Here is a 26,740-nt window from a genome sequence, read left to right as displayed (position 1 = left end):
GTTTTTTATTGGTATGAGCTTTCGTGTGCATGCACACTACTTCAGATACACTTCTTCAGTATTTTGCTTATTTTCATAATCAGTCATAGAGAATGCAGGGTCTAAAAGCTTTATAGGATCCGATTCTTGACAATGGGAGGCACTAAGTAGCCCCATTTCCCCCCCTCTTTGATTTGATATTTTACCAGGCATTTCCCACACTTAAAAAAATTAAAAAACAAGCCCAAACTTATCCTCACATGAGCCACAAAATTGCCTTTTTAGGGGGGAAAATAAAATGAAGGCCAAAGTTCTCAGGACAGTTAATTTGATACTCTGTATAAAATTTGGTGCCCTTTCTGCATTTGCACAAAATGAAGAACTTACACAGCCCTGAATATAATGTTAAGGCAAATGAAAGCACTGGCTTGATGCAGGCCAATAACGAGGGTACATCTGTAGACAGATTAAAAGTGGCTCAAGAGTCATCTCCCTAGGGAACTCTAGTTCTGAGAACAGAGAGATCTCAACATGGCCAGCAATTGACAGTTCCCAGGATTCTTTTGGAATGGGGTGGGAAGCCACGGTGGCGAAACTGGTTTAGAAATTAAGTTCATAGTGTAGGTATACCCTGAATGGTTTGCTTTGGCCCGCGGGATGCGTTAAAGAGAAATGGGTTTGGCTTTCAATCTTGAAAGCTTCAACACGGCACAGAAACAATCCTCGTGGAAGCCTCTTCCATTGGCCCAACCAGGAAGCAAAATTAACAATGTAGGAAAGTACCTGAACTCTCATCCCAGGACTCTGATCCAGAATCCAATAAAGACTTGGTATAGAGTTGTAGAGATGTCTGGCTTGATCCTGATAGCTCTAATCCCTCCTCTTGGTAAGAACTACCAAAGCTGCACTATTTGTCTCTGTGGAAGCAATTGCCTTTTCTGTATACTTTTAGATCAAAAGTTGCAAGCGTTTCCTCTCCTGTGGGATGTTTGCAAGGTAGTCTTTACACACCAAAGCAGCACCATCTTCCTAAACACCTTGCGCCCTCAGCCCACAATTGAGCTTGCGATTCAGAAGCATACACCTGAAGCGTCCATGGTGTCCTCACTGGGGTTTTCTCAGAAAGCCTTTTCTCTCAGCGACAGTCAGCACAACCAGGGCTGGTCCTAAGGGGGTGAAGGGCCATGGGCAAATCACACTGTGTGTGGTGTCCCCCCCCATTGCCTTGACCTCCCCCCACCTCTGCCACCCCTCTTCCTTTCCTCACCTCCCCCTCAGCTAACATTTCCCCCTTTCCTTCTGCTTTAGCGGTGAGAATGGCAGCAAGCCCCCCCCCTGCCTTGTTCTAGGAACTGAGAAGGCAGAGACCCTCCTTGGGTGGGTGAGAAGCCTTGCTTAACCGTCATGGCTACAACTGGGACTTGTAACTAGCAAGAATGCGAGAGGGAGAGGGGGGGTGATTTGAAATGCAACTGTGAAACTATCATATTTAATTTTCCCTACAGAAAAGGCAAGGTGTGGGGGATTTAAAAAAAGCACAATGGGAGAAAAATGAGGCACCCAGGGGCAGGGCCGTCTCGAGCAGGTCGGGCGCCCTGGCACTGAGATCGCTCCGGCGCCCCTGCCCTTGCAGCGTGTAGCACAGCTTCGCCGCACAGCGCCCCCCCTGCCGGCCCGGCGCCCCACGCCACCGGGACTGCACCTAGAGCCGGGCCTGACAGAGAGGTTCTTAATAGTAAAGGTAGAAGCTAAGAGGTGACCTTAGTCAGACCGCTGGTCAGACAAGTTAGAATCATAGAATTGCAATGCAGGGAATCTTTCACCCAACATAAGGCTCGACCCCACAACCCTGAGATCATGAGTCTCATGCTATATCGACTGAGCTATCCCACTTGGGTTGCTCTGTATCGGCTACAATGACTAGCTCTGGTTTTCCATGGTTTCAGACAGGAGTCTTTCACATGGCTATGTGGAGATTCCAGGGAACCTAGGACCCTTTGTATGCAATGTTGGTGCTGTATGACTGAGCTGTGTCCCTGTCCCGCTGAACTATGGCTCTTCTCCTGGGCTAGAGTTGGAGGACACGGCACTGAAGCACAACCCAATAGGGGTCTTTGCCCACACAAGTTCACCCCAAATAGCACAACTGGCTGTATGCTGGGAGCTCGGAACTACCTCTTCACCCCTCCCAATCCAAGTCCTTCAAATATTTTTTTTTGGGGGGGGGATTGAGGTTCTCTTCTCTTTCCCAAATGGGCATCTAACCTTTGGCTGTTGAGCCACTTGCCCCCTCCCTAAGAGTTCGGGAACAGTTCAGGGAAATGAACAGGGAAAGGCAAAATGTGAGACTTCTGTCCACACCAATGACAGGAAGACTTGTGCCCCACTAATGAGGACTAAGATTTTGTGCCAAACAGCAGGAAGTGGAGTGCTAAATACTCGCAGACCTGGGGGTAGTGTGAACAGTGCAATGTCTAAGTTACGAAAATAAATAAGGAACCTGTACTCAACCAGACAGAAAAACTGCGAAGCCACTATCCAGTAGAGATTTAGGCATTGCGGGAGGGCGGGGGGAAATCAGTGGTTGTAGCAATGCATTTGTACATACATTCAGCCATGGGCGTAGCCAAGGGGGTGGGCAGGAAGGGGCAGCTGCCCTCCCCCATCAATAAAAATCAATAAAAAATACATAGCTAACTGAGGTTCTGCCCCCCACTAACAAGAGGCCTGCTCCCCACTAAGAAAAATTCTGGCTACGCCCATGCATTTGGCAGCTCTGAACTCTGTCAGGAGAGATTGGCTGCTGTTGTCAAAACAGCTTGTCTAGCAGGAAAGAGAGATTGTTCTCTTCCCCAACAGCGCTTTGGCACAATGCCTTATCTTTCTGACTGGTGGTTGTGATGTGCTATACACACTATTTGCCACTTGGCTCTGTCCTTTCATATTTACAGCAGTTAAGGATAGATAATAAGAAGACAAGTTCTCTAAAAAAGGAGACTTTGGATGTTACGAGGCAAGATAACTTAAGGTAAAAAGGCACGTAAGGTCGTCTGTTTTTTAGAGTCTTTATTTCAGGTCAACCACACTGCTATATACAGAGAAAAGTGGGTTTCAAAGCAACTGCAATACAGAACAGGCAAAGTTTTGTCTAAAAGTTATGCCATGCTTTTTAAAAATCCAGCACACAATTTTCCCTCATATTTTCTCATTTCTTCCAGGCCAACGTTACAAGGTTTTGCTATCTTGTGCCTTTTGCTTCTCTAATTCCTGAGCTACCACCTCCCACTTTACACTCACAGCAAGGTTCAGGTTTCAAAGGCGACACCTTAAACCTCAGCGCTTAAAGATATGCCACAGACAAGGAAAAAAATAAATTAAACCTTGGACATCAAATGCCTTATCTAAAATGACATCACTGAACTACTGCAACTAAGAGGTCTACATGTTTGGCAAGCCCAAGCCCTGGGCACATTTTCCATTCCAACTTCCTATTTCCAGTTTTATTTAATCTGCAGGAACATACTCTGGAGCTATTTTATATATAAATATACTTGCTTGCAGAAATCTGCCCATCTCCCTGTTTCATTTACATTAGTTAAAAGCTAGAAATTATAATAGCTAAGCCAGTCAGCATTTTCAAGCTACGCTATACGTGTGGTGAAGGCCAATCCAATCCATTTTACAATTCAGAGGACTTACAGGATGGTGGAGGGAAACCAGCAACAGAAAACAAAAGACAAGCACTTTGAGAAAAACAACACCCAGTGTTATGCCTTCCTAGTGTATCAGTACTCCTAGGTGCTAACTCAGGAGAGCAGTTTATTCTTTATAGAGCAGGTCTGTCTTGCACATTTGTTTACTACTCAGAGGATTTATTTAGCTTTTGACATTAAGGATTTGCGCCGAAAGGCCGTGATGCCAGTTGCGCAATTTCGCAAAGCGTGGGCTGTTACGTTCCGTTTCAAACCTTTCCCTGTGGCGTGAAGAAAGAGACAGAGGGAGAGAGAGAGAAAGAGAGAGAAAGAGAGGGAGAGAAAAAGGGAGAGGAGGAAGAAAGAAAGAAAGGGGTTAGGGACAGTGGCTACCGCTCCCCTGCCTTACAACTAGGGCAATGGCAATTTATTTGGATTTAAGTTGCCTCAAAAATAGTGCAAAAGAGAAAAGAAAAGGACAACAAACAAAAAAAACCCACCCACCAACAAGCCTTTTGAAGAGAAATCGGGGTAGTTTTTCATTTTAAAATGCTCAACTTAATTTAAACATGGATTCCTGCCCCTTAGTCCGAGTTTGGCTTGGCTTGACAGGGCTGCTTTTGCTAGGAACTCATAAGTGTATAGCCTCATCATTTTCCTGCCAGCAAATTTCCGTCTGATTAGGCAGCAGAGGTTTTACAGCATGCAAGAACAAAAGCGAACAATTTAAAGCATTCTAGCATCTAAGTAAGCGTACGGTCATTCGTATCCAACGCACACCGAACATAAATCTCAGCAGCTGTTTAACAGATATTTTCCGATTTCTGTTATTAAAGGGTGCCTTCCAGCTCCCATCAGTCTCAGCCAGGTTAGGGATGATGGGAGTTTGAGTCCAACAACTTCCAGATGACACCAGGTTGGAGGAAGCTAGACCAGAACTAGCACAACAAGCTTTGGGTAAGCTCAGAGGCAGAATATTTGACTAAGATGTTTTGGCATCTAGGGCAGAGAATCCAGAGGCATCCCTCTTGCAGTAGAAGGGAAGATAATATATCAACAGTGCAATCCTATTTAAGTTCCATTGAGCTCAATGGGCCCTACTCCCAGGTAAGTGAAGATATAGGGCTGCAGCTGGAACAACTTGTAATTTGACACCCAAAATTGCAGGCCTATAAGTGGCTGCTTCACTATGTACTGTACAGGTATATTTCTGCAGCCCTATGAGGTTCAGGGACTCTAGGCAATCTTTCTACAAATGTTAAAAATGCACAGAATCTGCCAGGCACCCTACAACTCTGTGGATAGATCTGCACCAGTAGTTTAGTGGGACAACCATACAGAGATGGAAAGATTAAGAGAGACAGGTGAACAAGAATGAAGAAGAGGAAGAAATAATTTGTATGATTATCTCAATTTTTATCTGTTAGTAAGCTGTTTAAAAAGAAGAAGCCCCTGGAGCCCCAAAATATCCTTATTTTGATGCAGCACTGGAGCGTTAAACAGGTGAGATGAAAGAAAAAGCACACCCCTGTCCATATGTTACGCTTTCCCCTGATGGGGTCAGTAAAACAAGATGAAATGGAAAGCCCATTGAATTGAACTTGGTTTCCTTTCTTTTATTTTGCCAAAGAAGCCAGATTTGTGGATTTGAAGGGATTGGAATTTGTAGATGGGTTTGCTTTCCACAGAAACTGGAAATTCTTGCCCTGTGTACAATCTTCCCGAGAGAGTTCACTCTAAATGAGCAATATGGGTTGAGGTGGTCTAAGTACTCATCACAGTCTGCCATGCTATTGAGGCAAGACTGAGTGATGCCCCTTTCCCTGTATCTCAACACCACATCTGACATGCTGTTAATTGTGCGGATACAATTAACAGGTATGCTTAAAAACAAATGTAAGCAGTAGCTGCACTGGTAACATAAAACTAGATACTGTAACGGGATAAAAGCCACAAGGGTGTTAATTGTGTGAATAAATTGATTGTGCCCAAGCAGCAGCAGCAGCAGCACTGCAAAGGGTTGGGGGTCCAAATAAAAACTGTCTCCATCGCCATTGGCACCTATGGAGGCTACCTGACTGATGCAAATGGCAGCTTTGAGGGATCAATTGATTTCCATTGAGATCATGGCAAAGAGGGAAGTTCCCCTTTATAGTACAGCTTGCTACCATGCCAATGGTTTCTCCTGGGTCCTAGTGTCTGCCTTTCTTTGGCTGCACAAAGACGGCTTACAGGACTGAGTGGAAGCAGCCAAGAAGGCTTGCTGGTGCCTCCCCACATATGACCTTTGAACTCCCCCTCCACTGGCATTCGGCTGACATGCCACATGATGCAGCTTTGCCCTTAAGTCTGTCATGGCAAAAAAAGTGTAGGGGAACATGCAGGATTCTAATTGGCTACCACTCTGCTACCAGAAAGCGGGTCCATGATTCAGGATTGGTGGCTTGTTTGTTTTTTAAGTTTCTAAGTAACATATGAACAGGACCTTGGTTACCGTCAAAGCTGAAAGAAGCACAAACAACAAACAGAATAAACAGTGGAAATCAGCCAGTTAAAAAAGGCTTTGCAGGCGATACACAAAGCACAGGCATATTGTGGGGTCCTACTAATGTACCATTTCCAAGGCATGACTCCCCATCCTAGTAAACATGGAATGGCCTCCAAGTGGGGCCATCAGGCCAGGACTTTAGGGCAGTCCAACTCAGCACTGGAGGACCTGCAAATGAAGCATGGGCTGGCTGACCACATTTGGAAGAAAGTGATGGGATGCACAAAGCCACCTAAAGGGAAGAGCCTTCCTGCCTCCCCCGTAACACCACTATGTCCAGAAACTTACCCAACCAGTAGAGAGGCTGGTCCTTTAGGGCACCTGGGGCACTACCCCAGCAACCTCAGTCTGCCTCAGGTGGTTCTGCCGGTCAGCAGGGAGAAGGGCATGGACAAAACCAGAATTAGCTGCCTCTGCCTGTCTCTGGCACCACCTACTGTTAACCTCCCTTCCCAAGAGGCATCAGCCAGCATTGCCGCGGGCCCCCATCTCAAGTATCCTCTTCACCTTTTGTGACGTTTCATGGCGTTCTGGAGTTAAGCCGAGCTTTTCCTCCATGGTGACATGGAGTAGGGGCAGGGAATCGCACAGCATAAGTGCATCCACAGGACACTATGTATTGAGGAGGGGAGATGGGAACTCAACCCATGAGCCTTATAACATGCAGCTCTGCCCTTAGATGTCTCCAAAGCTTCAACAGTCCATGGCTATCTGCACATCATACCTTTAAAGCATGTTCAAGGGACATCCCTCCTGAAAAAAGTATTTGGGGCATTGTAGTATTGTAGTAGCATTGTAAGGGCTGTTGGGGTGTGAGGGGTGAACTACACTGTCCGGTATTCTTTGAGGGAAAGAATGTGCTTCAAATGTGCTTTAAAGGTACAGCAGGCATGCGGTCTGTAGGTGGGAGGGTCGGCTGAAGACCAGAGGCGCTATCTTCTTAACAGGATTGAGGGGCCCCCATGTGCAGCACCATGCGACGCCATGTGCATGACACCCTGATGTCGCGTAATGCAAGAAGCCAGGGGACAGAAATTGCCTTGGCCCTTGGAGTTGTCGTCCCTGTGCCAGCACCTCTCCTGCCCCACTTGCCCTCACCAGCAGCCCGGCTGCCTTTCAGCAGCCTTCTGCAAGTGGATGCAAAGCTCTGCCTGCCTGCCTGCCTAACAGCAGCACAAAGAGCCCACAGGGGACCCAGAACTCCCCAGCCTGCCACCCCACAGATGCTCCTCAAAAAGCAAAGCTGGAGGAGCACAGCCCCACCAAGCTGCCATTCCACTTTGCTTACCACTCTTGCCCTCCCTCCCTGTGCTGCCAACTCTCAACCCCGGACTCGCAGAGCCCACAGCAAAAGCATCCTTGCGACGCTGCAAGGAGCCAAGGGCAGAGCCGAATGCCCCTTGAAGATGGGGGTGGGGTCCTCTGCTTGCTCAAAAAAATAATTGGGGTGGTGGTGGAAATTGCCTCAGCCCCCAGGAGTTGGCACACCTGCTGCAGACGTTTTGCTGCCTGAGGCGAAGGGCAAGCTGGTGCCTCCTCCAATCTTTCCATGTGCAAAAGCCATATGGGTTGGAAGCTGACTCTTACTTCAACTTCAGCACAGAAAAATACCTTCCACTGTGCCTGAGAGCAACAAACTGGCTTATGAGGTGCAGAACAGGTTGTGTGGCGGACATAGGTCTCTGTCCTCCAACTAGATCTCCCTGCCACACAACTCCTCCAGCACAGGTTAGCTGAGGCACCTGCCTCATTCTCCCTAATGGCTCTCTCTCTCTCTGTGGCATTTTTTTTTAGTGCACAGTTTTCTAGCTAGGCTGCTCTAAATCAAATTAATAGGAGTCTCCCAAAAGACAGCATTTTCTTTTAGAAAGAAATACACACACACACACACACACACACACACACACACACACAGCCCATGTCAAGATATCTCCCTCTGTCTCAGCATGATAAAGAATTCAAGAGATGTCATTAGAGAACAGCAAACTACTTCACAATTCACTGAATAATTCATGGCAACCCCATAACAAAGGAAAATATTACAGTAAGTGGGAACTTTACAATCTGAAGCACCACATACTCTCATTACGAGAAAAGGCCACATATTAACAGTGGCTGGGGCTGGTTATGGAGTGACAGTCCCCAGGCCCAAGAGCGAAAAATGCAGTTATTTTCTTTTTTTACTCCGGAACTCCAGGGTTTTTGAGTGGAAGACTGTAAGAAATCAGGGAGTTCCGTGGAGAATCAGCCAGCCCTTCCAATTTCCCACAGTGAATGAAGTTGAAATACAGAGGAGACACAGCAACAGAGAATAGTATTCATGTGCTAATTAACAAGCAGATTGTCTCTTACATCGACAGTCTGAAAGGACTTGTTTCGATTTTTGTTTTCATCCATCTATGGCAAGCTTCCTTAACCAAATGCCCTGCAGATGTTTTGGACTACAACAGCTGCCTGGGGCTAATGAGAATTGTAGTGTAAAACACCTGGAGGGCAAGGTTGGAGAAGGCTGGCATAAGGGCAGATCAATTTTGAAGAGCCACCACAAGGAGGCATCACCCCACAATTGTTGCATGAAAGTCTACCTGCACAGCCTGAAAGCAGCAGAAAGCAAGCATTTTACCAAGACGGGAGAGTATTGCATGTATGGAGACTTTTGCAAGTCCCTTTTACTAGATGACTACTGATGAAAAATATCTTTTTTTAAAAAAAACAACTCATTAATGGTCTTAGGCCTCCTCTCTGAAGACCACACACAGTGAATACTGGAAGAATTACAGGTTGCGGTTGCCACAGGCTCTCCCACAAGCCCATTGCTTTGGAGGCCATGTTGTACAAAGCTAAAGACTCCACTATTAATACTACTAACAGCATTTGGGAGTTTGACAGAGCTTTGTCTATCCAACTTTTGGGAATGATGGGTGAACGTGTCTGGTAGTCTATGTTGGATCAGGAGATAGTGTACCACTGCAGCAGCCCCTTCTTCTATGGTTTAAAAACCTGCTACTTTGACCACAGATCCCTTTTCATCTTCTTTTTAAAAATGAATCTGCAGGCTCAGGATAGTACTGACTGAATGTGTAACCGCTTACTTTAACCTTCTAGCCCATCATGCCGAAAGCCACATTTGTTCACCAGCGGCTGAGCACCCCTGGCAATCATAGTTTGAGAAACAAGTGACATGCACAAGGCTGACAACATACAGTACATGACGCATAGAGTATTGTTACGTACATTCAACAAATTACGCAATCTTCTATAGACGGATGCATCTGCCCATTTCCCCTTTTGAAAAAACTATCATTCCTTGCCTTTCTTCCAACTTTAGGAGTTTTAAACTGAACCTTTCCTTCGCTGGCCAGTGCAAGCTCTTTGAGGAATATATTTTGCCTTCAAGGGCATGCTAAGGAACAACAAACAGTCTCATATTAATGGGTCAGATTGTGTTACTTGTGAAAACATCTCAAATCCTGGAGAATTGTACAGTATTCAAAAGACTTCTTAACTGGTGCAGAAGCCATGGCCTTAGTTCATACAGGAGTCATAAACAGAGCTACTACATGGTAAGGAGCCTCTAAGGTGACTGCTTCTACAGTCCTGCTCAGATTCCCTATTCCAGCCCCCTTCAACACCCTGTTCTCCTCCCTTGCTCCTGAAGGAGGTGGGTGGTAGTGCCAAAAGAAAGATGGAAGGAAGCTTTTCTTAGGTGGCTGTAGCAGTTGTCAGAGCTGCTACGGGAACCCAGAGTGTTCTCATTATGCAGAGGCTCTATTTAGGGTTCCTGTGGGAACCAAGTCAGAAATGAGATGTTATAGTAAGTCAGCTACAATCAGAATATCATTCAGCAGAGCTCCAAGGGATGTGCATTTTGTGATGCTACCCAGCGCATATACAGCAAGTGTAGATGCAGTGGAAAAACCCACATGTGTGGATGTCACACATGGCAATCTATATGCAGAGACGGCACACTGATTCTTATGGAATGCCTTCCATGTGCAAATTTTGCAACATGTGATGCAGAAGAAGCCAGTCTATAGACCTTAATCTTAGACTAAGAGTCTGAGAGATAAGCAAAGCTCCAGTTTCATAAACGCCTGACACTTGCAATGGAAGGCGGATGGCAGCCAAATGTGCTTGCAAACATACATCTAAATTTTTTTCTGGTGTGTGTGTGCTTTAGAAATGGGAATATGCATGGAAGAATCACTGGGATGAAACACCAATAAAAGCAAATCTGCAGCAGCGCAGTGTGGGAACTCTGGCAAGGCAAAATTATAAAACCGATTGCAATCCCCGCTAGAAGAATATGCTCAGGGAGGGAGAGCTACACAAAAAGAGAATAGACTAGGATCCAGAATTATCTACTCCAGATAGCTACTAATAAACTGAATGTAGGAACAAGGTGAATCCTGCAGCCTATTCAAGCTAGACAAGCACAAGTAATGGATTAATATTTGAGCTTCTGTGTGACAGAATATGTAAAAATAGACAAACACTTTACTCTAGTAGCAAAAGCAGTCCTGTATGCTCATACTGCATTATTATGAGAAGAAACAAACCAGATAATCTTGGTTGAGTTGCGTTTTTGCTTTCCCCCGCTTTAGTTTCCATTAAAATAAACTTTAGGTGTTTTATTCATATCGTTGGGAACAACTCCTTTACCGTTATCATCTGTGCATCTCCATTGAAACAAGTGTCGATCACAAGATCATCCAAATAAATTGCTCATTAAAATTTCAAGACTAGCCACACCATCTTATTACATTTCCATCCACTTAACACAATTTAGGGCAGTCACTTGCACACTGGCTCATGGGGGCTGTCACACAAAATAATCCCATCACAAACAAATGGGAATTCCTTGTGCAAAGACTGGGCACGCCCACTGAAATTATGCCACTTTCCCATCTATTCCACCTAGAGACTCTTTGTTAAGCCAACAGCACTTTCATTTTAGTGGTTTGAGTAAATGTAGTAGGCTTCTTAAGAACTAAATTTTCATAGTGATCAAATTAATGCCAGTTTAGAGCACTAAATATTTGTTATCAGTAAAGAGAAGGCCATAGTACTTGCTGCTAGTTGCCTACCTTGATCTCCTCAGGGCATCTTCATCTGGATCTTGCACTGCAGATGAAAAATTGACTCCATTAGAGAGGAAACAAACAAACAAGACAAGTAGGGGGAGATTACAACCTAAGTAACAAAGGGAGCAGGAATAGGTAATTCAGGTTCTCTAGGGGCCAAATAACACTTTGCATGGGAGACCTGTGATTCGCTGTTCTAATGCTGGCAGGTGTGAATTTCTATTCAGTGCTCTGAATTAAAATAGGGAGGGGGGGGGACTACTTCGAATTTCTCTTCCTTTCTGAAACCTGGTTAAAGTGTTAGTTTATTCTTCCTGCTTTTCAAAAAAATCTGTCTTCAACTAGAACACCATTTAGGATTTTCTATTTATGTGTGACTTCAATTCACACTGTTTGCTTTTGGAACAGATGCAAAACTGATAGCCCTGCTGGGTGATTCGCACCCAGATACCAACAGGGTATAAACTTTTCTGCTGACCTTGTTCCTATCTAAGGCTACTGCCTGGCATCATACAGTTCTCACGGACAATTGGAACATCAGGTCACTGGGTCAGGGCTTCCTTACCAGTGATTTTATTTTCATCTGTCCAATCAGACACAGAGGGTAACCACTGGAGAGGCTTGCTAGGCAACATGGCAATTGGCATGGGGCACTCCTTAGGCTCTAGAGATCTTTAACTCAAAGCTGGCTGAGAGATTATCTGGACCTTTGGAGTTGGTTGTCATCAATATATTGATGACATCCAGCTCAATACCTGGGATGCTAAGGTAAGTTAACTTAAACAAGGTCATGGAAATAAGATTTCCAGTCCTATTCTCTGGGCTGCAGCCACCTGCACTATTGAAACCTTTCTCCAGAGGGCCAGGGGGATGTTTGTTGACCAACTGGGCAGACCTCCACCCAATTTTGGACAATCTTCCCTTCCTCAGCAGATTGCCAATGTGAATTATTTGTGCCCTGGGGGAATTAAACATGCTGACAATCAATCGGATGGTTGTTATGCCATCAACACAGGCTCATGGTCTTGGTATTATCCTGGACACTTTCTGATACCGTATGTAGGTTGCTATGCTTCTGCAACAGCATTATGACAGTTATGTCTTCTGTACAGACTGTGTCCCCTCTTGGTAAAGACCCTGGTATGTTGATACACACTTAAGTACTGCCTAGGCTTGGCTACTGTGAAACATTTTATGTGGGACTGCCCTTGAAGATTACTTTAGCATGGCGTAACACAGGCATAGGCAACCTTGGCTCTCCAGGTGTTTTGGAACTACAACTCCCATGATCCCTAGCTAACAGGGCCAGTGGTCAGGAATCATGGGAGTTGTAGTTCCAAAACATCTGGAAAGCCAAGGTTGCCTATGGCTGGTGTAACATGCTATAGTCCAACTCTTATGAAATGCCAGGAGATAGAAACAGGCTCAGCCTTTGTTTTATTTTCCAGCCACACTGGCTGCAGTTCTGCTTCCATGCCCAATTCAAGGCACATAAGAAGTTGTATATGGCATGGAATCGACATACCTTAGTGATGGTATCTCTCTGTATCCATCCTCCTGCAATCCTTCAGTGCCATCTCAGGCCCTCCTTCAGTTGCCATCCATTCATGAAATCAGGCCTGGCACCTGAACATGGCACCCTCAGGCAAATGTCAAGGACCCAAGCACATTGGAAAGCCCACCCTGGCTGACACTAGCACCTCTTTAGTCCCCCCCCCCGCACCCTTAAAAATGTTTTTAGGAACCAGGGTTGAGAGGAGTGTTGGGCTAGGTAACTGTTGCCGCCGCCGCCGCCATCTTACTTCCCCCCATGATGCCTCTGGCACAACATTGTGATGCTGCAATGTGATGCCAGTGGCATTGAGAAGGAATTAAAATGGCTTCCCCGCTCAAGCACAGATCTCCTCCTCTCATATTACCTTATGACCACTGGCCGTTGGTATACAGAGGGAAAACAAAGAATTCCATCAAAGACGTGAACTGGGGCTTCCCAGCCTGACTTACTGTACTCAGTTCCTGTCATCTGAGCCAGGATGCGGAAGGACCTGGACTGCAAGTGGGAAGAACGGCGACTCCAATCATCAAGCTCATCTTCAGGCTTGTTCTGAGTTTTAAGCACAGCCTGATACACTGGAGAGGCACTGTCTACATGAGGATCTTTAACAGGGAGGCTACTGCAATGCAGAAAGAGGTGCACTGTAAAATGGCCAATGCTGATTTTGTCCTCCCCTCCCCAACACCCTTCCTGCTGCTTGTCTTCTTCAGATCCCCGGTTTCCACTTAACCACAGTACACTGAGATGATGCACTTGTGATAAATGTAAATGTTGGACAGCAAATGTAAGGAGACGAATAATTCTGACTTGCATTTGTTGCCCAAAGGGTGGTTGTGATTCTGGTGGTGGTGGGATGGAGCCAGACTAAGTCCCATTGAAATCAGTGGTACTGAGATTAGTCATGATAAACTTTTTCATTTTGGTTACAATGGGAGCTAAGCGCAGCCAACAGTTGTCTGTATCCAACCCATAATCATCCCTCTATATATAAAAAAACAAATAAATCTACCAACAGACTAAAATATTTCAACTCATTTATCCAAATGGCCTGCAATAGTCCGAAATACTCCGATAATCAGTTCAGATAAACCCTTTACGAAGAACTACAGGGAGCGGTTTTTCTTCTTCTTACACCATGATGGATTTTCAGAGTAACAGATCTATTTACATTCTCTAGGTTCCACTTTCCTCCATTATCATTTTACTGTAAAACTGTTATTATATCCTATATGTAGGCATCTTGAAATCATACATTGCTTGGCCTTTATCCCACTATTTTATCCACATCTGTGTGAACATTTTTTTTTAAAAGCCTATAAGATAAATAATGCTCAAACTTTTATCCTGGTATATCTGCCTTCAACGACACCATAGCACCATGTTTTGAATATTATTGAAAGATGGCAACTGGTGTGTGCCATTTGAGGAATATTTGCTCATATTATAAGGATATCAATGCTGATCAGAGGCAGCTCACGTAACAAAATTATGTGCATATGCAATCAAGGAATTAAATTGACTCCCCTTATCACTAGTAGCATTGTGTTGGGCATATAATGGGTCACCAAGGAACATTTTTTATTTTTAGTTTTTCCTTTCAGATGGATAGCTTCAATTAACAGAGGTGGACACACTTCAATTTATATCATAAAAAATAGTCATACATTTTTAAAAAAACCCTGCAGGCATCACAATGAAAAATGTCACCAATGCAAACCTCTTGGGATGGGAATCCATTTGATCCCAGGCTCCTGCTTACAATCTATGTACGTAGTAGACTATGTGCTAAAGCCTTGCTGAATCACACCAAAGTTCATCTGGCCTACCATTTTGATTCTCAACAACAGCCAGACAGATGCCCCTGGAAGCTCACAAGCAGATCATGAATACAGTGGTTTTCCCCATGGCATTTGTTCCCAGTTATCTAACAATTACGCAGCACACCGGCTCTGAACACTGAAGACTTGATTTAGCTTGCATGGCCAATAGACCTCTGCTCCATTAATTTATCTAATCCCCTTTTCGAAGCTGCCAAACTCCAACAGCCATCACCTTGTGATAGTGAATACTCTGCTTCTGTGTTTTATGACAAAATACTTTCCTTTGTTGCTACTGACCCCAATGTTCAAAGACAGAACGAAACCCAAGAAAGGTTTTCAGAATTTGGCTCCTCGGGTGAATTGTGTCATTGAACTTTTACGATTTGTATTAAACTGGACAGCTAAAAACTGAAATCACGACACACCACAATGACAGAAACCCAAGGAGCTGTAATATGTATCTTGTTATCAGCTTCATTCAAAGTATATCTGAAAACTGTTCAGGATATTTGCAATGTAATCCAATGCATGCCAACTCAGAAGTGAGCCTGTTGCTAAGTTCACCATGACTTATTCTCAAGTAAGTGTGTACAGGAGTGTAGCCTAAAATGTGATTCACTTCCTTGGCATTTCTAGTCTACTTCACTTATTCAGTGGTCATTTATTTATGTATAGTTCTGCAGTGATGATCTCTTTAAACAGGGGCAGAAACGGAATGATAAAACTGATAGAAAGAGAATTCATTGGAATATGCATGAAAAAAGAAAAGGCAAAACTATCTTGCCACTAACTCTTGGTTCTTGATGTATTATGAATTAAACAGAAGGTTAGGGGAAGAAAATCCCAAACTCATCATCATGAACAATATACAGTAGATGCAACCATCTTCCTCCTCCGCACCAAAGTTATAAGTAACTCCTGTATACAGGCAGGACTTTCTGGAACCTCATGTAGACCACTTTTGAGTTTTGATGGAAGATAGGATTGATGTAAACGTCATAAAATGCATTTCAAAAATCTGTGCCGAGTATTAAATCCATGAGACACCTGCAAAGAACTGGCTTACTCCATTAAAAAAAACATGTAGCTGATATGAAGTTGATGGAATTGTTTGATATTGTTCTAATATGGGCCAATGGCTGAAATAAAATTACCTACCTACCTACCCTAGCTGATACCTATTCTAGTGAATTTGAGAATAGTCAACATAATTTCACATCTGACATGCACAGAGCTTTGCCCAAGCAAGCCTGTCTGTGGACTTAGAAGGGTGAAACTGAAATGCATTCACATATAAAGCACAGTATAACGTCTACTGGGAGAAACTAATGTTCTGCAAGTGAAAAATTAGGAAGCTTAAAAAGTGAAAAGGAGCAACGACAAGAGCTGTGCAGCACCGAACGAAGCACATTCAGAGAGCTCTTAGTTTAAAAACAAAAACAAAAGCCCCAAAACACATAGAAACATTGTGAACAGAGCCCAGCTCTAGTATGGAACTGTATACTAAAAGTATATAAGGAAAAAAAATTAATTGTGAAACTTTATGTATATTACATTAGTAAAAACGTGTCCCCCAATTTTATGAATTTACGCATGCTGCCTTGGGAGGGCTTTTTGCCCAGAAAGGCAGTGTAAAAATATTTTGGATAAAAATAATAAAATAAAAAATATGAAAACCGTGTGTCCAAAACATAGGACACAATATGTGTGTATGGAGTGTGTGCTTTTAAAGAGTGGCTTGGTGTTTGAGGTAACAGGGGAAATATTATAATAGGCATATACATTATGATAAAGAAATAGTCAATTATATCCCTTTTTGACACCTTTCAGAGTCTTGATGCAGATTTCACTGGAGCAAAATCTATTTCTCAAACTCAGAATCTGTCTTTCTGCCTTTTCAGTCTGTGTGATTACTTTTTTGCTTATTTTCTGGGTGGTGGGGGGAGTCAGTAACTATACAGTTCTTAATTTATGTATTAGGGTCTTTCCCACAGAAAACCAGTAGACAAGTGTTGTAGAATCCACATGTGGAACAGTTTTCTAAGGACTGTACCACTTCAGACTGAAATTAGCATGGTAAAGGTCAGACTAGCTGAAATCTCTGTCCTTTTCGTTTTGTTTTTACCAGGAACATTGTAACATGTAATTCCCATGTGCAGCCTAAAGTGGTACCAGAAAGACCTGCACCACAAACTTCTACTGCATGTGTAAATCACTCTAAAGCCAAAATCCTTACAATTCATAGGTAAACCCCTTTAATGAGATTTAACCACAATGCAGGTGTGTCTACCATTTTCATATGTTTGGTTTTATTATACCGTGACCTATCTGGAATTTTCTGGAGGACATGGTGGCTGTATTTAGCGGTTTGGTGTTACAATAACAAGCCTAGCATGTGCCTGGGCTCACACGCTTCCCCTTCTCCAGCACAGCCATTCAGCGCTCAGAAACTTCAGCTTCCATTTTAGATTAACCATAATTTAGTGTGTTCTCAAAACCCTAAACTGTGGTCAATCTTAACTATGGTTAGAGGAACAAGTCAGCTTCACAAACCATAGTTTGAAGTTGACTTCTTTCCATTAACTGTGGTTAGGGTCCAGTGGGTTTGGATGGCATGGCAAGCTGCAGTTAGTAAAACAAATGGAAGCCAAAGATTTTGAATTCCTCCTCATAACCATGTGAAAGGAGGTGCGAGGAGGATAAGCTCGTTGTTGCAACCCTAAACAATGGCTCCTTCTTGAGCAACATTCTACTGTAAGAAAAGAAATACTAAATTGACTGTTTAATTTTGTGTGATCAGCTGTTTCTAAGATCCCACAGAACTGCCATCAGCAAAATACTGGCTCAGTTCAGACCCTACCTGATTTCTCACAGGAGACACCAGACTCCCATATCTCCATGAACATTGCAAGGGGTAGCCTAGGGGGTTAGAGCTCCCAGCATTTTATGCTGGGCCCTAGATCCCCTGTCCCTTTCTTCCCTTTAAAAAACCCCACACTTTGTAAACTCTGCTAACAGGGCAGCTGGGTAAGACTCTAGCCACACACCACTTTAATATGCCCAGGGGCTCCTATACATATAAACCAGCATATGCAGATTTCATGCAAATTTGTTTGAATTCCTAGCAATACCCCTGCTCACCTTCCCCATACAGATTGTGTCCCATATGATGTGAGTGCTAAATGGGAGCACCAAACTGTGCAGGTGCCTGATCACATAAGGCTTTCCCCAATAAAAGTGTAGAGGTGATTCAAATTGGGCATCAGCATGATTGGGAGTTCATGTGGTGCACCCCCTACCACTGAAAGGCAGTTGTGGACTTGGAAAATATCAGAACTAGGCCAGTAAATTCTCCGCTGTGAAATTATTTTTTAACATTCTTGAGTCTGCCTTGTATATCTTAATCGATACATACTAAATGTCTTTAAAATCTATAAAATTGGAAAGAAGTGGACCATAGTTAAGAGGAAGATAAATTTCTACTCTGCACTTCTTTGGTTCTATAGAGTTGGAAATATAAATCTACTTACGCCAGTGGAGATTCACTGTGAGTCATAGGATCAAAACCCAACAAAGAGTATTGAGTGTTTGGGGTCCATCATAATGGAGAGTTGGGATGTACACAACAGAGCAACATTAGTATGAGAAATTAACGAAAACCCACAAGGAATGTATAAAGGGGGGAAAGAAAGAGAAGAAACCATTATCAATACAAGGAGTGCAAAGGAGTAAATTAACACATCAGCAGTTGGAAGAAGCTTGCTAAAGTTGTTAAACCTAGGGTAGCAACGTTGCTGTTCTGTAGCTTTCAAAGCATTCAAAATTTTGCAATCTGCACACATATGCATCATAAGAAGTCCATACACATATAACTTCAGTCAGGATACTGGAGTTGCACAGCTGAGACTGAACTCCTAATCAACACAGGCAAATATCAAACGTCTTGAAAAAGCACCCATGATTTCATTTGTTAAAAATGTACTGAGAGAGAGAGACAGTAATATTGACACAGCACTCCTGATCTGACCTTTTTCTTTCTTTCTTCTTCTTTTTAACACCCATCACCCAATATTTGGGAGATGTTCTGAAGTGCAGCAAGAGGAGGTGGAAGGAGGAAGCTGAACTCTTCCCCCCTTGCTTTCCCACCCTAGTCATTTTTAAAACCATTGTTATTCCACTTTTTGAAGAAAAGTTTTCTTCTAGTCTCAGAACACCATCACACTGCTTTAAAGGGATTTCGGGACAGACCTGCACATAGCTCTGCCCTCGTAATTGGTTGTTGTTTTGGGTGTATCTCATAAAATATCAGATTTCTTTATCTTTCAAAACGAAAGAACAAAAAAGGTAAACTCTATAGCCTTGGGGAAAGGGGGGGTATGCAAATACGATGGACAAATAAAACAGACATTCTAGATTTATCATGTCAAACCAACGCTTCCTTAGTTTCCCAAATCCTGTTCTCTCCAGCACTTTATTCCACATCACGGCACTTAACAGAATGCTCAAAATGAAAGAGAGGGCAGTGTAGCATGCAGGGAGGAACCGGGGCACACAAAGGAAGTTCTCTTACCCAGCAAGTTCACCACCTTGCGCCTGGGCCTGGCCTGCAATGGCATCCATGATAGCATCTTGAGAATACATGCTTATTGGGGTGTTATACTGGGCGTGAATGATGGTGGCCTTGCCACCAGGCCCTTTCACCTCAATGGGTTTGTGTGTAGACAGAGCAGAATCCTTCAGGACGTTGGGGTTGAAGCGCTCCACGTACTCTGTGCTGGGATGGGGGAAGAGTGAAGTTACAGAAAGTGAGGGAAGAAAGAAGAAAAGGGGCAAGGAAACGATGGTGGAAAGGGAGGGAAGGAGGTGCGTGCACAGAGGAGCATTCAAGGACATCATGCAAAAGTAGAGAAAGCTTTTGATCGGACAGAACGGGCATGAAATACCATGGCAAAAAAGGGCAGGACTTGCAGCCATTCCAGAGAATGGATGACCTGTCGATAGCTTATGCTTTTGTGGAAGCAATGCTACAATATCCCATCATTAAAAGCACGATGTTTTAATTCTGAGAAAGTGTGCTTCTTCCCTCAGATAGGGCACCCACTGGCCCTGTGACAGCTGCTGGGAAAAGCCTCTGTACAGTGATACGAGTGTAGGGAATATTTGGCTCTCCAGATGTGGCTGAGTTGCAACTCCCATGATCCCTGCCCATTGGCCATGCTTGCTGGGGATGTCCCTTGTACAGTGGCCATATAAAAGTCAGTGGTTTATAAACATGCCTCTCTCTCTCTCTCTCTCTCTCTCTCTCTCTCTCTCTCCCTCTCCCTCTCCCTCTCTCTCACCTTCATCCTTCATTCTGGCAAGCCAGGGGGATTATCACAGGCCAAGGACACATTTCAGCCTGACAAAAGCACTCAAGGCGGCTGGAATGTGTCTTTGAAATGGACACATTCTATGACGTAGCCTGGGGGAGAGGCCCAAAGGTCAGCCAGAGGGGCAGGGAGAGCCGTCCTTGGGCTTGAGGTTACTCACTCCTACTCTAGGGGCATCAGATATCAGATTTCCTTTCTGATGCATATGACCATATGCAATTTTTTCAAGAATTTTCTAGAAAACCCACACCACTGTTTCTGGGGCATGAATGTCCAAAAAACATTTTTTCCTGTCCTCCAAAAAGGAAATGTGAGTTAGGGACAGAAAATCTCCCAATTTGTTATTGTTCCTGAAGCCCAGTCCTATTGATGTTGACTTAGAAATAGAATCAACATGAGTTTGCTTCCTGGTAAATGTATATAGGATTACAGCCTTAGAAGGCTGTTGATGAGACTCTTGCTAGGTCATGGTATCACCCATTTTTCTTCCTTTTTCAAATGATATTTTATAAGACACCTTTGTTGAAAGTCTGCCATGCAGAAATAATTCATACAAAACCAGTTGTAGTACGCAGCTGCTGGATTGCAAGAAGGGAAAGACTATCTTTTTAAAAGCTCTGAAGCAGAACAATACTCGACTGATGTAGATGCTCCTGTCCTGGCAGCAGTTTGACAGGAGAAATGGCGCCTGACCTGTGGGATGTTTATCTTCCTCAGAGCCTTTGGGGAGTGTATTTTTATGAACTAGGGAGGGACAGTTATAAAACATAGATAGCAGGATTCAAACAACGCAGTACATGCACAGACACTTCGAGGGAACAGAAACCTGCCACGACATGAACACATTCACTAACATGCGTCACAAACAAAAATGTACACTCAACTTCAAATGGTTTGAACCTCTTAGCAAAGTATTTCATGGCAAGAAGCCTCCACACACTGGTTTCAACAGCCACCACAGGCATCTGTAGCTAGTAAGCCTTCCAGCCTAGCCATGCCATGCTCCCAGAAAAGAAAACGCCACTGCCATCCACTCACTCCTACTCTATACCGTACTAGTTATCAGGCTTTGTGGCCAGTACATGAAGATCCTCTGGGAGCCACAACAGGAACAGAGAGGTCTTGTGGCAAACCTTTTGAGTGGATGCAAAATAAAGCCATTCCAGACAAAGTAATGCATTTGCAGTGGCACCATAATAATACGTAAGGAGGAGGAATATTCCTAGAACAGAACTACCAGTAGAACACACTACTGTAGTGCCATTTTATGCCTGCCACACCACTGAGCTCTCGTAAAGTGCATTCCACTTGCAAGCACCCACACACACAGCAGGAATAAACAGGTTCATGCTACCCCAGGAAGTGGGGACATAGTCAAACATGTAACACTGGCACACTGTTTAATACTAACTTGGCAACAGTGTTCGCTATGACCTGGGAGGGAAGAGAAAGACAAAAGGAGAGGAAATCAGACCAACAGATTTAAAATAAAATAAAAAGAGCATGAGGCTAGTAAGTATTAACCAGGCTTTATAAGGCTTTTGCAAATTCCTCTACAAATAGGAACAGAAAGCAGCTGTTATGTCCCAAACCTCCCAATGTGATTAACAGAGGGAAAATGTAAGGATTACAGTTTATCCACCAGGATTTATGGAGGTACTGTGACATTTTGCCTGAACATGAACACCAAGTTTTTATTACTGTAACATTGCTTGGCATACTGCTGGCACTCATGCAAGGGCAAGAAAGCAAACTTTTGAAAGTCGCTTTGGAAAGTGACTATTAGATAACAACAGCAACCCATGTGAACTACGTAGATGCATCAAAGAGAGAATGCCTCTCACCCCCACAGTGCTGAGCACTCTGGGATCAAGCACCATTCTTTCTCAACCTTTTCCACTGCTAGTGTATTGACATCTTGCTTGACCAAGAACATCCAAAGCAAACACCAAAAAGAGGCACACAAACCCTCCTTCCCAGGGTTCTGTCACACCACACCATGGAAATCATGGCAAAGCTCTGAAGCGAGAGGCCAATTCAGTTCTCAGTGATGCCCACTGAGCTCCACAGGTTAAAGTAAATGGGTTTTGGTCTGGAACACAGTTGAGAGGGGGCAAAACCTGTCCACAGGGATTCCAGAATGCACCTTGCTTTCTTTCTCCTATATAAATGAATGGCTTCTATTGACCTCATAGGACCTATGGGAAAAATTATAGCAGTTCACTTGCAAACTCTGCTGTGGTGAGAAGACACCAGGCACTCCTGGTAACTAGGGAATCAAGGGAAAGTGTTGGATCCAAGAGCTCCTCCTAGCTGTGTATATATATTCTCCTTCAGGGTCAGTGCAACTCCATCTGTATCAAACTCTCCCAAATTGCAAGAATTCCTAACCAACATAACCAATGTCTTGTCTGGATTAAGCTTTAGCTTGTTCAGCCACCCACTTCTGAACACTGACCTATCACTTTTATTGCCACACTGGTATTAGATTATGGCAAGAATTGTGCACCACGCACACATTGACGACCCCTCTGCTCAAATCTCCAGATGATATCCCAGTAGTTTCATATAGGTGTTGAAAGTATGGAAAACAAGATGAAACTCTGGGATACTCCACAGGTCAAAGGCTATGAGATGAAACAGCAGTCTCCCAGCATCACTTTCTGGGAGAGCCTCTCCACGAATGAATGGAATCACTGAAGATCTGTGTTCCACAAACCTATCCCCACCAAACAGCTCAGAAGGATAGCATGCCTGATTGTATACTTGCTGGGAGGTCCAGGAGACTCAACAGGACAGCACTCCCTCTGAGCATCTCATAGAATAGGTCCACTAAGGTGACCAAGTCAGCTTCAGTTGCAAAACCAGGCTGGAAGCCAGATTGTAATGGTGCCAAATAATCCAATGAATACCTACAGTTGGAAGCTTGGTGACCAACTCAAGAGATTCTGGTGGCTGATAGGATCAATATGTCACCTGCTATCCACTGATGTAGGCCAACATTGGGTTAGCTCCAGGAATGAATGCAAGTAATATTGTCTTATTAAGGTTTTCTGCAGCTCAGTTCTTAGGACCATTTCACACATTACATACGGTAGCAGCAAATGCGTCTTTCCACTTACGCTCAGTAGGGAGCTGCAGCTCTTTGACAAATGTACTTATGAGGCACAGGTGTTTTTGCAATCATGTTTTTGTTCCACTTACTCCTGCCACATTTTAACTGCACACTTAAAGAAAATGCAGGTGCACATATAATAATGATGTAGCCTCAAGTGAAATTTGGGAGGAGAAGCACTTGTGGACTGGCACCTTGAGTCGATCTGAAACTTATTCTCAAGGAACAACCTAGAACCTTGACCATCTCATCAACTTTCAAGGATCAAGCACTCTGCTAGATATACCCCACAGATCCCTGTTAGACCTTGCATGAATTTGAATTGTAAGCCGCTTTGGGAGCTAATCTTGGCATGGTGTAATGCAGGCATCCCCAAACTGCGGCCCTCCAGATGTTTTGGCCTACAACTCCTATGATCCCTAGCTAACAGGACCAGTGGTCAGGGAAGATGGGAATTGTAGTCCAAAACATCTGGAGGGCCGAAGTTTGGGGATGCCTGGTGTAATGGAAGGCTGTCCCTGCTGTGCCGAGAAGTGAACCAGGCTGGAACACTCTTCCTAAATTTATTTTTGTCACATCCCCCCCCCCCCCCCGTTAAAAGGCCCAGATCTGGTTGAGGAAGAAACTCAGGTTTATGTTTTTAATTTATCAGGGAAGGGAGTCTTCTTAGCAAGCCCTTCAAGTTGCTGTTAGCAAGACTCGATCCACGATTCTTCTGGTAGCTGACAAAGTTAACGAGGGAAGGGATTTTCCTGTGGTTCCGGGGGTCAGGTTGCTGTGATTGTCTTGCACACTTCTCTTTAATGGACAACAGGGGTCTGGTGGCAGAAATGAACATTTCTTAAAAGAAAGGCGAAGTTGTATAGTATGAATACATAGATTACTGTTTACTCCACTGCTTGCACGCTGTCCAAGTTTTAATGGGGGAGGGAGAAAAGAAAGGGGGGAAACACTGGTTGCCAATACAGGTTTTCACATCAGGATAATTAAAAGTTTCCCACTCCGTCTTGTTTCCTGCCCTTCAGTTTCTCTCACTCAAGAATATTTTCCCACTGGCTTAGTAAACTGTGCTTTAATCCAAATATATCTGCCTGTTACAGAAACTCACTGAGATATATTAGGAACAAGTTGTAGTCAGTAAGCAGATCAGTGATTCTATATCCATTTTAGGAATGTGCAGGACAGCTGGGCATCTGCTTACTGAGAAACATGGTGTAATAGTATCATTTTCTGAAGTGGATGCTGTTGGCTATACTAATCCTCTAAGCTATGCCCATGCACGTAAAACAACATTTTAAAGTATGGCATAAGCCTTTAGTGATATACCCCTTGAATAAGAGGGGAACTAACTCTTCCACGGTATCTGATTGGACTTTCAAAGCACATCAAAGGCAGGACGCAAACTCTTCACATACCAGCAGTCATGAAAATGGACAACTGAAAGACCACATATAATATATCCTAATGAAATTGGTCATGAATCCTGTGAAGCAAAGATGGCTGCCCAGACCTTGAGAGGGCTCCTGTATCTTTAACAGATGCACAGATGAGAGACACTTGTCAGGAACCACCACACCTGGTGAATGTTCCCTTCTATGCAACTCTTAAAGGTGCATGAACTTGAGGTCTTTGCACTGGTTCCCAAACTTCTATGTTTGAAAATGAGACCTCCATGCAAATCCATTTTCTACCCCTGCCCCTCTAGCCAGTTTGGTGCACGCATTCCATTCCATTTGTATATTGTCAGCTTTTGTGACATCCATATAATTTCCACTGAGATTTGCCATGTGACAAGAGGGCCTGAAACACTCTCTTTGTTGGGACCACCACCCCCGTTGGGAGAGGGGAAATAATGGACATCAGTGTAGCAATAGACTGCTCGTGAATTAATTTGCAGTAGTTTAAAATAATAGAAAGTAAGTCAACTTTTACTTATGCAAAAGATGAGTACTGCCAGGTCCAAAACAGGACAAGAATGATTTTGGAGAGCTCATATTGCCACAGAACCTAATATACTGATCACTGACCACTAAACAAGGTTTTCTAATCACATCCCCATTGATCTCATCCAAGGAGGCCTACAAATGGAATGACCATTGAATGCTACACTTTCACAGCTGCACAGACCTGGCACAGAAACACTTGTGTTGAATGGCAGAATGGCAGAGTCAATCTGTGACATGGGTGGAATTTTATAACTATGGAAATAGTGCTCCCTCCTAAAGGCAAGCCTGTATTATGGGATGAATTAAAGGAGGACACATGAAATTTGATAACTTGGGAGTTGTCTTGGAGCATATTCATGCCAGACATGGACTATCACTGTCAACAGGCATCATGGAGATCGTTAAAGAGGAAGCACAATATGGGTCAATCTCTTTCTTTTATTTGTCTCTCTATACACATACTAGCTTAGGGTTCATCCACCCTGATTTTCCTCTGTGCTTTCTTGGCACTCGCCCACTCTTTCCTGGTCTGTGCCTGAGCGCTTGCTCCCTCCAACCGCAAAAACCTGCTCTTTAATGCTTTTGGAAATCCGTGGTAAGGTTGATGGTGAATCCTTTCACACTAAGGAAATAAAACCAGTTCGGGTCAAAGCTTTTTGTTTAACTAAATCAGCAAGAAAATGGACCAGTTTCTGATGCGACATCAATTTCATATCAGAGCAGTTCTAAAGAGGTCACTGTGATTTGATTGCTAATTGTGTGTCACCTAGGATTAAAAGTGCTGTTGAATGGAAATCCAGATATAAAGAGGATTATCTTAGATATTTATAGCTATTAAAGTATTAACGAACTGATGCTCTGTCCAGATGGAAATAATTGATTACTCTTCATTCCCCCCCTCTAAAATGCTGGCGCTTCTTGAATAATTTCTACTGGGTTTTGCTAACTGTTTTCCACAGCCTCCTCACTCTTTTCTGATTTGAAAACACATCTGAATGAGCAAAAGTCTAAGAGTTTTGAGACACAAGACTTGGAAAAGTCAGAGGATCCTACTAATTATTCCTCAAACTCCATTTAACACCATTGGAAGTTGTTCACTCTGATGGATAAGGGGGAGAGCAAATTTAAATTCTTAGTACTTTAGATACTATAGGACCTATAGAACATCTACAGTCATTTTATGTTGTATGACACTAGCACAAGCCAAACAACATTGTAATTCAAAAGTCCAGTGGTTATTTAAAGAACAGTGACTTTGATGATCTATTTTTCAGGAAATCATTTAGAAAAGCTGGCTAGTATTCAGTAGTAGGCATGTCACTCATCACCAGATGTTAAGGACAAAAAAGGAGTGTCTGTAACCATCATACCCTGCTTGTGAGCTTCTCAAAGGCACCTAGCTGGCCACTGTCGGTTTAGGTGGACTCTGCAAGGCGAGTTCTAGATTTAATGATGGATTCAAGACAAATGCACACTCACTGCCCACAATGCTTCCAATGAGCTGCGTATAGAAATTGGCCCGTTCACCAAACTATCTAGAATGCATAATCAGAAAACAAGTTTATTACATTTACATACCCTCTAAGAAGTCCACCTTCTGAAGCCCTTCGTGTGAGACTTAACTTATGCATC

At 43.6% G+C, this 26,740-nt stretch overlaps 1 protein-coding gene across 11 annotated transcripts in view; it reads right to left on the bottom strand.

Moving 5' to 3' along the window:
* Positions 1 to 26,740, bottom strand: part of LDB3 (LIM domain binding 3) — a 150,473-nt gene that overhangs the window by 43,365 nt on the left and 80,368 nt on the right. For 10 of the 11 annotated variants that reach the window (XM_060274980.1, XM_060274979.1, XM_060274978.1 and 7 more), the window contains 5 exons: positions 21,459 to 21,481; positions 19,249 to 19,452; positions 18,209 to 18,223; positions 13,308 to 13,477; positions 11,307 to 11,343 (listed from right to left, as the gene is read on the bottom strand). In XM_060274980.1, coding sequence (XP_060130963.1) covers positions 11,307 to 11,343; positions 13,308 to 13,477; positions 18,209 to 18,223; positions 19,249 to 19,452; positions 21,459 to 21,481 — 449 coding nt within the window. Of the gene's footprint in view, positions 1 to 3,284; positions 3,953 to 11,306; positions 11,344 to 13,307; positions 13,478 to 18,208; positions 18,224 to 19,248; positions 19,453 to 21,458; positions 21,482 to 26,740 lie in introns of those variants that run through there. The other variant, XM_035137326.2, reaches the window with a different exon arrangement.

This window comes from Zootoca vivipara, chromosome 5 (assembly GCF_963506605.1).
Source record: "Zootoca vivipara chromosome 5, rZooViv1.1, whole genome shotgun sequence".
Classification (NCBI taxonomy): domain Eukaryota; kingdom Metazoa; phylum Chordata; class Lepidosauria; order Squamata; family Lacertidae; genus Zootoca; species Zootoca vivipara.
The sequence above is the reverse complement of the archived record's forward strand: the minus strand, read 5'-3'. Positions and strand labels throughout refer to the sequence as shown.